Source organism: Montipora capricornis, chromosome 2 (genome assembly GCF_036669925.1).
Source record: "Montipora capricornis isolate CH-2021 chromosome 2, ASM3666992v2, whole genome shotgun sequence".
In the NCBI taxonomy this organism is placed as follows: domain Eukaryota; kingdom Metazoa; phylum Cnidaria; class Anthozoa; order Scleractinia; family Acroporidae; genus Montipora; species Montipora capricornis.
Window position 1 is genome coordinate 60,391,793 of NC_090884.1, and position 12,500 is coordinate 60,404,292.

A 12,500-nucleotide genomic window follows, 5' to 3' on the forward strand; every position below is an offset into this window, starting at 1 on the left:
TTTGCGCTGCTCTTCCCTGTAGCCAATCTGGAATCATCTCCCTTTTCAATCCTATTGGTTTGGCATGTAAAGCAGAGAAGACTTAACTACGATGCAAATTTCACCTTCAGCCTTGGTTTGGAGTTTCCTTCACTGTCGAATCGAGGTAGCTGAGAAATATCTTGAAAAGCTTCAGGTGACATAAAGTTCAAAGTTCCAACTTGAGTGTCCAGCTCGATACTAGTCTTGTCTGTCTGCGAAAAGATGAAAGGGTACTTTTGTAATAAACCATTACGGGGGCGGGGGGATTTCGCTAAGGACGTTTGAAGAAAAACTCACGATGGTACATGTAAATTAGGGAGCTAAAGCTCGGGACACTTTCGAGACGGCAACCTGCAGTGAGCTGTTTTTCGTTTTAAACGTGTCTTGACACTACCCAAGGGTTAATTAGATAAGAGTGTTTCTCTATCAATTTGCGGTCTTGCCCCAGCAGTCTCAAATGGACCGCCACTTTAACCAATCAGGAGAACCCTGGCCGGATCGACACTCAGGGTCTTAAAATAACTGAGGAGAAAGTGCTGCCTTTGCAATTTCATCTGCAAATGGTTAGACTTTAAAGTCTTCTCGGATAAGGACTAAAAACCGTAGGCCCGTCTCACAAATATCTTATATGTTCATAAGTTCCCTGTGGGACGTTAAAGAACCCACACACTATTCGAGAAGAGTAGGGCATGAAGTCCCCGGCGTTGTGGCTGTCCTGTTCTCTCCAGTAGAAGTGGCCGGCTTGGCGGTGATGTCTCTAAAAAGGCTTGTGGTGTATGAGGCCACCTAAGCAGTAACAGCCGTAAGTTAAAAAGAGACTTTGCCGAGTGCTGAAATATGTAGATGTAGATGTAGATGTAGAAGCAGTCAGTTAAGGAGTAGTAAAGCGAGACAATCGTCAACTGAACCTAGTTTAATGGCCAGTTTACAGCCAGACTCCTATATCTTGGTGGTAAAACATCCGAACTAGTAATCGGAAGGTCGTAGATTCGACTCCTTCAACGGAGCACTCCGATTTTTCCGATCAGCCCCTTAAGCTCAGTGGTAGAGCATCCGAAATAATAATCGGAAGGTTGTCGTAGGTTCGACTCCTGCAGAGGAGCACTCGGATTTTTCAGATTAGCCCCTTTAGCTCAGTGGTAGAGCATCCGAACTAGTAATCGGAAGGTCGTAGATTCGACTCCCGCAACGGATCACTCGGATTTTTTTCCAAGTAACCCCGAGTCAACATCTCTCGTTTCGTTCACCGGGGTTAACATGTATGACATCTCTTTCGGTACAATCGCGAATATGCTTCAATTCGACAATTTAGATTCTTGAAGTATGGTGGGACAATTGTCGTGCATGAACCTAGTTTTATGGCCTGGCCTCCCATGCGTCTCCTAGAGTTTCCGGAGACAATTGACAAAGATGGTCACAGAACACAAAGATGGTCACAGAACCATCTGAAAGAAACCATTGACAAAGATGGTCACAGAACACTCCCAAAACCTTCATGAAAATGCAATACTCACTTGTAAAGTGTGCGCAATACCAAAATCAATCAGTTTGAGTCGAGCTTCCACCCACAGGAAGTTAGCGGGTTTTAGGTCTCTATGTATAATTCCCTGTTGATGTACCAAGTTAACTGCTTCCAGCATTTGTCGCCAGAATGCTTTCAGTTCTTCATTTGTCATTTTAGTGCGGTTTTTTCTCAAGAAGCCCGCAAGGTCAATACTTCCATACTCCATCACCAAGATTAGGATTCTCTTCTCCTGGTTCAGCTCCCTTCAAAAAACAAAAAGGCAAAAAAGATATTAAGTTAATTGGAAGCAAAAGGGTGTTCTTGAACAGTTTTCCATTTTGACACTGCAGGGGTGCAGTGATAGCGCAGTGGTGAGAGCACTCGCCGTCACGTGTGGGTTGAGTTTGTTGGTTGTTGGACGGGGAGAGGAGATGGAAAGAGAAACCGCCCGCAATCAACCCCACAACATTTTCGAAACCTCCCATTTCAAATAATAGGCTGATTTAGCAACAGAACGGGAACGTCAGTGGCGACGGCGCGAGCAGAAAAAATACCAATGATAATTCAGAATAGAGTAGACTCCGCTCTTTTCTTCTCTATTCTAAATTCTCATTGGTAGTTTTGCTGCGCGCGACGTCGCCACTGACGTTCCCGTTCTGTTGCTAAATCAGCCTAATGTGTGACGAGCAGGGACTTGATGTCAACTACCAGGCAATCATAGCGCGCCACGTGTAAACATTGGCGGTAATACAATTAAGCTTTACTCGCTAGGGAAAAAAATTTACAAAGATCGAACTGAAATTTTAACTTACCGCTAACGTTTCCCTGTTGATGTTTATACTGTGCGCGATTCGTCGACAATGGTATTACTAGAATGACATTTCAGCACATTAAGAAATGCCTTGTCCAGCGCATTTGCTACCGATGCGAAAACTAGATGGAACTTGCCAATGGATACAAATGGCAGCCGACAACGAAGTTGCCGTGAGCCTTAATCCTTCAGCTTTTTTAATCTGGTCACCGATGATACTTGATACGATGATACTTAATCATAAGTGTGATTACCAATCAATGCAGAACACATTTTGCCGCTTAGAAAAAGCTGAAATATGAAGCTCTTGCCGAATCTCTTGGGAAGGAACGAAGAAATATCTCCTCCATTTCTTAGTGGTCTTACGTCTTTCTGCCCTTATTAAAGAACACCAGAAGATCCAAGCTACCGTAAGGAAGTTTCCAAAATTTTTGAAAACAGGTTGTCGGCTCTTTCCGCTCTGCTTTCTCTTCACACTTTAACGAATATGGTACAGTACATTTGACTAACACGCGGATTTTTTCTGACACTTTATCCGCATGTCAGGAATGATATTTTCTCCGTCCGTGGGCGAACGGCGGTTTCGAAAATGTTGCGGGGTTGATCCCAGGCAGTTTCTCATTCCTTCTCCTCGGCCCCTTCCCCATCGCGTTCTCATTTGACTTCGGTCCAGGTTTTCGCACGGCCATATTCTTAAGTCTCTTTCCTCCCTTCGAAATGATTAGGTTAAAATTCTTGGAGACGCTACTGTCCTGGCATGCGAAATGTCCACTTCCGGTTGCCGTCCGTGGCTCAAAAACACCGCCGTCCTAAGTTCCCTAACGACGAGCAACGAAGTCGCGCGTCCCTCCCCATTCTAAGCGCGGCTCCGTCGCTCGTTATTTGCCTCCCAAAACAACAATCCTGTCAGCTACGCTGGCTACGTCCACACGTATCCGGATATTTTATAAAACGACGATTTTTCTCTCCGTACATCAAAACGTTCGGCGTCCTTATCGAATCCTATTTGTCCGTCCACACCAATACGCGAAAACAATTAGAAACGCTAACAAGGGAAAGGCGTCGCAGCTGTCAGAAATAGTAAATAGTCGTTTGGAAGCTTGCAGGGTTAACTAGTTGATAGTTGACATAACGTTTTGTAAAATAACAGAATAGTCAAATTATGCAATCAGCAAAACTCACCAATCAAATAGTTTGATGATGTTATCATTTCCCTGAAGTCTATTCAGCAAGTCAATTTCATTGAAATAACTCTGAACCATAAAATCGTCGGCTTCTTCCAAATCAACAAATTTCATGGCACATATTCTTTTGCCATCGAAGGCTCGGTATACCTATCAGCAAATTTAAAATTCACACAGCAAGTGACAGAATAAGTTGCAATTTAAATGGCATTACAGCCAAGTAATCAAGTATCATAAAAAAACTTAAGACTGTCTTTAATAAAAATTATTTTAGCATCAGTAAATATAAAGAAATTAATAACAATGAACTTTTGATTATACATGTAGCGGAGAGAGGGAATTAATTTTCTTGGCAATAATAGAGGATTAAAATGGCCACAGTCGTTCTCTATTGTGAACAGATCATTGAAGGTTCAGTATTGGGAAGTTACTAATCACGGTGTTCAATCTTCCCACGCTCCCGCCTCTCCTGATAGAAATATCTTGTTTTGAGGGGTATTTGTAGTCAATGTACCCGCCATTTCTGTTCCCTCCCCTCCCCTCCCTCTCATTGAAGAGTAAATCAGAGGCCTGTTGCCACTTGCCACGCCCATTTGGGCGTACGATGCATTTTAATGTTGTCATTATGCTCGCTGGGCTGGGAAACGTCCGCTTGGCCCTGCTGGCAAACGAAATTTCTGGTCTGTTTCTGCTGCGATTGCGGAACAGATATTAAAATTCCCCAGCATGTTGAGAAATTGCTCCAAAAGGCCAATTTTTGGCTTATTTTATGACCATGATATATTTTGATGAATTTGAAAGAAATGGCTTGCTGGGTGCCCCTGTAGGTTTTGGTTCATTGTGGTGAAGTACAATTATATGGGTGTAATTCAGACTCCTAGACTGCAAGAAAAAGAGATTACAACAGCTATCACGTTTCACATAAAATGGATTGAAGCTTGTGACTTTAGCTTCGCGTGACCCACGGAAACTTGGAATTGGACTCTGTTAATCTCAAGTACTTAGTTAATATATGTCAAAAAACAAAAACAAAAACAAAAAAAAATCGGGGTCTTTGTAAACATTGTCTGTAGAAAAAGACGCTATATAAAAAAATGAAATAAAAAATGAGAAAACATAAATGAAATGACAATCCTTTCCTGTAACTGAAATTTTGCGAGTTCGATGAAGCTGTTTTGTGAGTCAACATGAGTTCATGAAGAAAATTTCGATAAGGATTCAGTCATGACAATCAGGCTGCAACCATGAAATCTTAAATTGTTTGACTTACCGGACTACGGTTTTGGGGTTCTTTTTTTTCGCAGAAGAAAACTTGTTATGTAGAAGAAAAACGAGAAGAAATTCCACGTAGATGTATCTGGCAAACGCGTAGCCTACGTAGCATGGCGGTTTTGGTTGCTAAGTAATAAAGGCGGGCGATGTTGTCACCCCGGGTGTCAAAATGAGGTGAAAGGGGCGGCAGTCAAAAACCCCTCGAATCCGGGAAGTTCTCGCGGCTTCGCCGCTCGTTCTCGCGCGCGAATTTCGCGGCTTTGCCGCTCGTGCGCCCGGCTCGACAAAACCGCCATGCTATGCAGGCTAGCAAACGCGAAAATGCCAACTTTCACGTAGAAACGGCAACCGGCAAAAGTGATGCTAAATCTCTCTATTATTCTAGATCACTGTAATCTTACTGCAAAACCGTCTCACAAGCCTGGTGAGGTGAATCACGAGAAGTGAATTTTCTGAAATCTGTGTACATGTAAGTGCGATCTTCAAAATGGTACAGTGTATATAATTATGATGTCAATTGTGAGTCTTTTTCATCTGAATCTTCAAGAGGAAAAAAATAACTTACCTTGCTGGAGCCTCCTCTACCAATGATACCCAGTCTCAGATATGATTTGCCCTTCACAACAACAATGTCCTGGGAGGCCTGGGCTGGAGTTAAAGTACTCATAAACTGCATGGCCGGGGGGTACCCAGGGGCAAACCCCACACCATGCTGGTCCAAGGGAGCCTCGCCTTGCTGTTCTCCTTTATTGTTGTCAAGAGTTGCAGAGCTGCAAGAGGGGGCACTTTGCTTAACACATTCCTCAATTAATGTACTGGAACATGTGACAGACTGCGGGTTGGAAGGAGTGTTGTCTGCTGTCTTTGAAACAAACCCACTATCTCTTGTGTCATGCAATCTACTCAGTTCTTGTTGTATAGCCATATTTTGAGTTGTACCAATCCGGTTGTTTTCTTCAGTTCTATTCTCTTTCTCTGATCTGCAAGGGACTGCAGATGTTGCTGTGTTACCAGCAGTTATGTGATTTTCTTGAGGAACTGACTTCATCTCAGACAGAACTCTTTGCTTCTGCGGGTCATCTTCTGTACATTCCAGCTCTGTGATGCCATCCAAATCATCACCAGCTTCTTTTGCAACTGACTGAGGCATCTTTACTCGCATTGGAAGACCAAAATTTATTCCTGTGTGACCTGGACGACGCCTTGTTTTGTTGGATCGAACTGACAGATTCATGCTTGAGACCAGACTGTTGTTGGCTGCAGTGAAAATGATCATTCAAGTTTCAGTAACCTGAGCTGAGGCCAGAGGTGATCAGGGCCCAGTTGTTCAAACTATGGATAGCGCTATCCGGCGGATAGCAGCGGATAGCAGGTTACTCTATGAAATGGCTAAAAATGGCACAGAAGCTTGACTTCATGAACCTGCCCTTGTTTCGACTAAAGAGGACAACTATCAAATAGCAGAAAAATAATTTAAATTATAGTGCACTTTGGAAGGGTTCAGCATTTCAGATTACTTGTTTATTAAGAAAAATCTTTTCACTTTTATTTACAATGTAAATTCAATTTCCTTGATGCTGAAACTGAAGCATTTCAGGGAGTGACATTAAAATCTTGGGTTGACATACATGTACAGGTACCTCTTACTATTAAAGCGAGTTCGAGGTCTGTACTGTAATTTTATAAGGACCAAGTTTTTTCCTGTTGATTTATGCGTGGGCGATAAATCACCAGGGAAAAAAACAAGAATCCATAACTTTAACTTACAGTACATGATTTGCATATGGACCAAGAAAAGGAGGTTTGTACTTGATATTTAGTAGGTAAAGTCTGCTAAGAGCCTGGAAGGCCCATCAGGCCGGCGCTTATCTCCGGTTTCTGTAGCATGAAGCGACTAGGAGTATTTCTAATCCCCCCTGGATGGGATGCTAGTCCATTGCAGGGTTACCCCCAGCATTTTCGCCGATACCCATTTATACACCTAGGTGGAGAGAGGCACTGAGAGAGTAAAGTGTCTTGCCCAAGAACACAACACAATGTCCCCGGCCAGGACCCGAACCCGGACCACTCGATCCAGAGTCGAGCGCACTAACCATAAGGCCACCGCGCCTCCCACTTGATATTTAGTACAGTTTATTAAGTGTTTAACCTTGGTTAATGCATTTCTCGTGCTGATTGGTTCAATCAATGTCAGTTATCAGCTTATTATACGGTAAATGATTGCGCTGAGAGTTCCTAAGCTAAAAATTTATTCGCCAGAAAGAGATAAAATTTCTCTCTGAATAAACCAAAACAAAACGTTTTCGTGGAAATGTTGCATCAAAATTTCAATTAAGCGGGCCATGCAGCAAGCTGCAATATTGATTAGATGAATTATAGTGATATTGCCCACTAAATTAGGCAATTATAGCGTGCAGACTATCTGAGAGATCCACTTAATTGACTTTAGTTATTTTTGTGTGGTATAGAGCGGTTTTCAAATGAGTGTCGTTAAACAAAAACCAAAGTAATTACTTTGGCCAATCGAAAAGGACGGAGACAGTCAAGTAAACCAATCAAAACTCGAAGCAATTACACGTAGCTGACAAAAAAACGTGGGAAAATGTGCATGCGCGAGCCACAATTGGTTTTTGTTTCACTTCTGATTGGTTGAAAAAGTGGCGCGAGAACTTTGAACCAATCACTGAGTGAAGTAATGCAAAACCAAAGTGATTCGCTAATTACTTTCGACACTCAATTGAAAACCACTCTAACTACAATAAGTGACGAAAGTATTTGAGAAACTGAACTGGGAAGACCACAGTAATTAGAAAAAAAAACCACCTAAACGTTACATTATTCACTTGCACTTCCCCCTCTCCCAACCTCTCCCCCCCCCCCCCCCCCTGCACCAAAAGGGAAGTGTTGAGGGGGGGGGGTGAGGTGGAAAGTTTGGGGGGGGGGGAGTTGTCCTTAAAAGCGGGACGTGTCGACTCAACCCTTTTGGCGCTTATTGTCATGCAGTGTAGTGTAGTGTAAATGTAGTGTTTATACTGACCTGATCTGAAATCTGGTGTACATTTCAGAGATGGCTTTTGTGTTGACATACTGCATCTTGCACGCAGCTGGAGAGGAACAGAGTCTGTCTCATCACTGCTGCTGCTTGTGCTCGGTCTGCACCTTACTGGCTGTTTTCTACAGCTTTTCAATGATGCTAGGCAGCTTAAAGGAAATTACACCACTTGTGTTGTCGGCAACGGACGGAATGCCATTGTCTGTGAATCCATTTCCTGTTGTGGTGTCATCTGCTGCATGGGTGTAAAATCAATTAAAAAATTAATGTTACATCTAAAATATAAAAGTTTCAGGGGCCGGTTGCTTGACGCCTGGTTAGCATTAACCGTTGGTTATTAAGAGGTGTCAAAACTTATAGGTTTCCATGGTATTTAACGCTGGTTAGGGCTAACCATGCTTAGAGCAACCCGGGCCAGAAGATCAAGTAGCAGTGAATCTTTTAATTATTGAATTAGTCATGTACAATGATTTCAACCAACTCCAATTTTGTTACAACTTATTAATTACCTTTCAATAATATTGAAACCCTACTTGCGAGGGTCTTAAAAATATTTTTTCAGGGACTTGGATTAACAACTTTTAAATTAACTTAACAAGCAAACAGTTGGAAAAACAACATGGCCAACCATTTTGAGAAGGACACGCTTTCCCCAAAGGATCTTGTGTAAGGACTGCACAGCAATATAGAATTTACATGTAAGTCTAGTTCCGGGTTACCCACTGGCAACTCAGCCGACGACACTAAATATAGTGTAACTACATGTAATGAATACAATCATGGATGATGAGGGTTATTAACCTGATTGCATTAAATTAAAAAAGATTATGAAAATCTTGTGGCTTAATTTCTTTCTGTATTGAAAAAAATTAATGTAAAACAAGTTAGCAATTCGTTTTACATTGCCTTGCCTCAGCATTACAGGCCTTCTGATATTACGCGATGGTGCGATTTCGCACAATCGACCTCAAATCGCATCCGATCGCACAATTCATGAAAAATCGCATAATTCACAAAAGGACGCACAAAATTCCCAAAACGAAACATGAATCAACACGTTTCTTAGAAATTCCTGCATAAAGACGCCATTTTTAAGATGATTTATCTTGGAAAAAGGCTAAAAAACCTTTGTCATCTTCGATTTCGTAAACATTCGAAGTTCAAGGCTTTATTTTTTATGTCGGGGACCTGGTACGAGTCTCCTTCTATTGGTGCAACACGAACATCCCCTTATATACACACCACTGAAATGACACAGTTGCCTTCTCGTAGAGAAGAGATTTGTGAAAAATAAGTTGTAAGTTTTTCGGGAAAATGTAGTTTCTTTCGTTGAAAACTGATAAAAACTTACTCATGGATAAGTTTGTTGCGAAAACGCTCGCTTTTTCTTCGACGAAGAAGGAAGTTCCCACCTTCCGCCCAATCTGACAGCTCACGATCGAGCAAGAAAGTACGTCACAGGTACGCTCCACGTGGACGATGGACTGATGTTTTTCTCTTCGTGCAATATTAGGGCCTTTTATACGAGAGGAAATAAGCTGCGGCTTACTCTGGCCACGGGGTACAAAATACGCAAAATGAACCATTTATACGAATATATATTCCCAGGTCAATATATATATATTTTTTTTTTCTTTTTTTTTTTTTTTAATTTGCAACACAACAATATAACAATGTACATAAAGAATAAAATCAACTAACAACGAACAGCATACTATACGAGTCGCACGTACTAAAGTACATATATATATATATAAACATAACAACAATTAAGATGGGGGGGGGTGGGTTAGTATCAAACAGAAGAGCAGTTTTCAAGTTTCCATTGCCATTCAATTTTCCTCTGTAGTTCTACAAAGTTGGGCGTCTTAGAAAGTGATTTACAAGTGTATAAATAATATTTGGTGTAAAGAAGGAGAATATCTAGTCTGCGTTCTTGGGCGTTCGTCAGTTTGCATTTTTCCTCCTTTATATGGAATAGAATCTGTTCATTCGGGGGAGTAAGTTTTAAGTTGCTCAGATTATTGAACCATTTCACAATATCGTTGTAAAATGAGGACGTAGTAGAACAGTCCAAAAATGTATGAAGTATAGATTCTTGATGTGAGCATAGAGAGCATTGATCATCGACGGTAATTTTAAATCTTTTCAGTTCTCGCTTAGTAACAGTTATCCTATGCAGGAGCTTAAATAAGAATTGCCTTAGTTTATTATCTTAAGTTATTTTATATATCTTTTGAAAGTTAGCTTTCCAGGAAACAAACGAATCAGGGAAGAGTTGTTCCCAAGCTTTCACACCAGTAGGCACACCCAGGTCAATATAAGCCGCGGCTTGAAAAAGACGTGAACGTAGATTTTGTACCATTTATACGGGGTGAACATTGGAGTCTTCTGTAAGCTGCGGCCAGAGAAAGCCGCGGCTTATTTTCTCTCGTATAAATGGGGGTATGGCCCTATTGTGATTGACCATCTTCGGAAGTTCGTGGTTGACAAGCACCTTTATCATTCATTTGGCATGTTAGCTGTGTCCTTTCAACTTTTAACGTGGTGCACCAGTAGTGCAGAAGACCTCATTTTTTTTATTTATCCCAACTAATGTCGATCGAGATACGTAATTACTGTTCCTTTGTGTTCAAAATGTCTTTAGGGCAGCAAAAAAGTGTTTTTCTTAACCTGAAACCTTATAAAACAAGCTTAAAATTGCTGAGAAAAAAATCGCATAATTTACATTATTTATCGCATAATTGGCCTTTCTAATCGCACAATCTGCCCTGAAAAAATCGCATAATTTGCCTTTTTTAATCGCACCCTATCAGAAGGCCTGGCATTACTACAGTCTGGAACCTAACACCAGGGATGGCACTAGGATTTTTCAATCTGGGTCCTGGGACCCGCATGTTCGGCCAAATTGGGGTCCCAAGCATTTTTTGGGGGTCCCAAAATCTTGGTGACCCTCAGCGAGAAATAGAGTATGTTTTAAATTATGAGAAAAAGAGAGTAACCAACTTGGAATTAATATTGACGCATATGCATAGGACCGGCCGACAAAGGCTTTTTCTAGAGCCGTTACATTCATTCCTGGACAAGAACTCTGTTAATGAAAGAGCACCCTTTCCAAGGGTTTACGCATCACTAGTTTCCTCCCTTAGGAGCAACGAACAGTGACGTCTTTTACTTTATATTTGCATTCAGTGACTTGCAGAGTACATTCCTCTGAAGAAGACCGCAGAAGGCGGTCGAAAATTTAGTTTTAACCTTTTTAAATGTTTTAAACCCCATTTCTTAGAACTTCAATTATGATCACAGATTGCTCCAACAGTTTAACAAACAACAGAATATACTGACAAATCAAAGCAAGTTGTGTGAGTTATTTAAGTCACTGCCTTGCGTCCTGGGACGCATTAAAATTTAGATCATACATTTTTTGGATTTTATTTGCGTAAAAATGCACGATTTCTGCGTTAACGCGATCCCTGCTAACACTAACATAACCATCATTTACAAAAGAATGAAATGGATTCAGAATGTTAGAATGGCATCTTTGAAAGAACTTGATCAGATTGACAGTCACCTTGGGGTACAAAACAATAGCAAGTCAGTGTTTTGTGAGAAATAGAGTTTAATTTCCCAATAGTTTGTATGCGAGCATGGTTTACATGACATCAGATGAAAAGTGATAATTACATGTAGTGACTCAAAATAAAAATTATGAATTATAACTTTTATTTAAGTGTCAAGAGTACTTTACATATAGAGCTGCAGTTAAGGACAATGTACAGAAATCAAGTCAACTTGTATCTAATCATAGGTTTTTAGGAGAGGGGAAAACCGGAGGATCCGAAGAAAATCCTCTCGAAGCAGAGTAGAGAACAAACAAACTCAACACACTTATGACAATGAGTCCAGAATCGAACTGCGGCCACATTGGTGGGAAGTGAGTGACCTCACCACTGCATCATCCCTCTAGCTGTTCAGCTCCCTCATGATGATCAATGTACCTACCTTGGCTCATAGGAGATGAATCCACTGATGATTCACTGCTTTTTTGCTTCAGTCTTGAGAACCCTGTCAGCGTCAGTTCATCACTGTCATCAATCAAAACCTTTTTACCCTCCACGAAGTTGTCATATGCTCTTATCAGCAACTCTATTGGTTTTGCTCCAACATCCTTCCCTTTGCGCAGCAAACCTCTACATTTGCTTTTGTTTCCTGCATGTTAATGACAACAATAATTACTGTTACAGTAACATATTTACATGTATTATCATTTAAAAATCTAAAACAAAACTGAAAATTACTTAATACAAGTCATGTACTGTAACAAGCAAAATCAACAAACCTCATTTCATCTATTAACCATTATTTTTTAACCACTCGACATAGAAGTAACCAGATTAAGATCTTGGCACAGACAAAAATATTTTTTGGTTCCTTAGCCTTTATCTAATAAATAATAAAGAATTAAGTGTTTGAGTGAGGCCTTGAGCTGCTTTTGAAAAGTTTGATCCAAGCTCCAATTGCCAACCTACAAACCTGTATGGCATCATCTGCAGCTCCAGGCCTGACTGGAACACTTTGTTTATTCATTTTTTCGAAAAATATCCTGCTCAATGAGGCCAGCATATCTTCATATCTTTTGCCTAATACACATATTTT

At 40.9% G+C, this 12,500-nt stretch overlaps 1 protein-coding gene across 1 annotated transcript in view; it reads right to left on the reverse strand.

Moving 5' to 3' along the window:
• Window positions 1–12,500, reverse strand: part of LOC138029587 (dual specificity protein kinase TTK-like) — a 26,082-nt gene that overhangs the window by 12,214 nt on the left and 1,368 nt on the right. Inside the window, 7 exon segments of the mRNA XM_068877291.1 lie at window positions 105–233; window positions 1,536–1,788; window positions 3,519–3,670; window positions 5,358–6,049; window positions 7,830–7,974; window positions 7,976–8,079; window positions 11,847–12,053. Of these exon segments, the coding sequence (XP_068733392.1) occupies window positions 105–233; window positions 1,536–1,788; window positions 3,519–3,670; window positions 5,358–6,049; window positions 7,830–7,974; window positions 7,976–8,079; window positions 11,847–12,053 (1,682 nt within the window).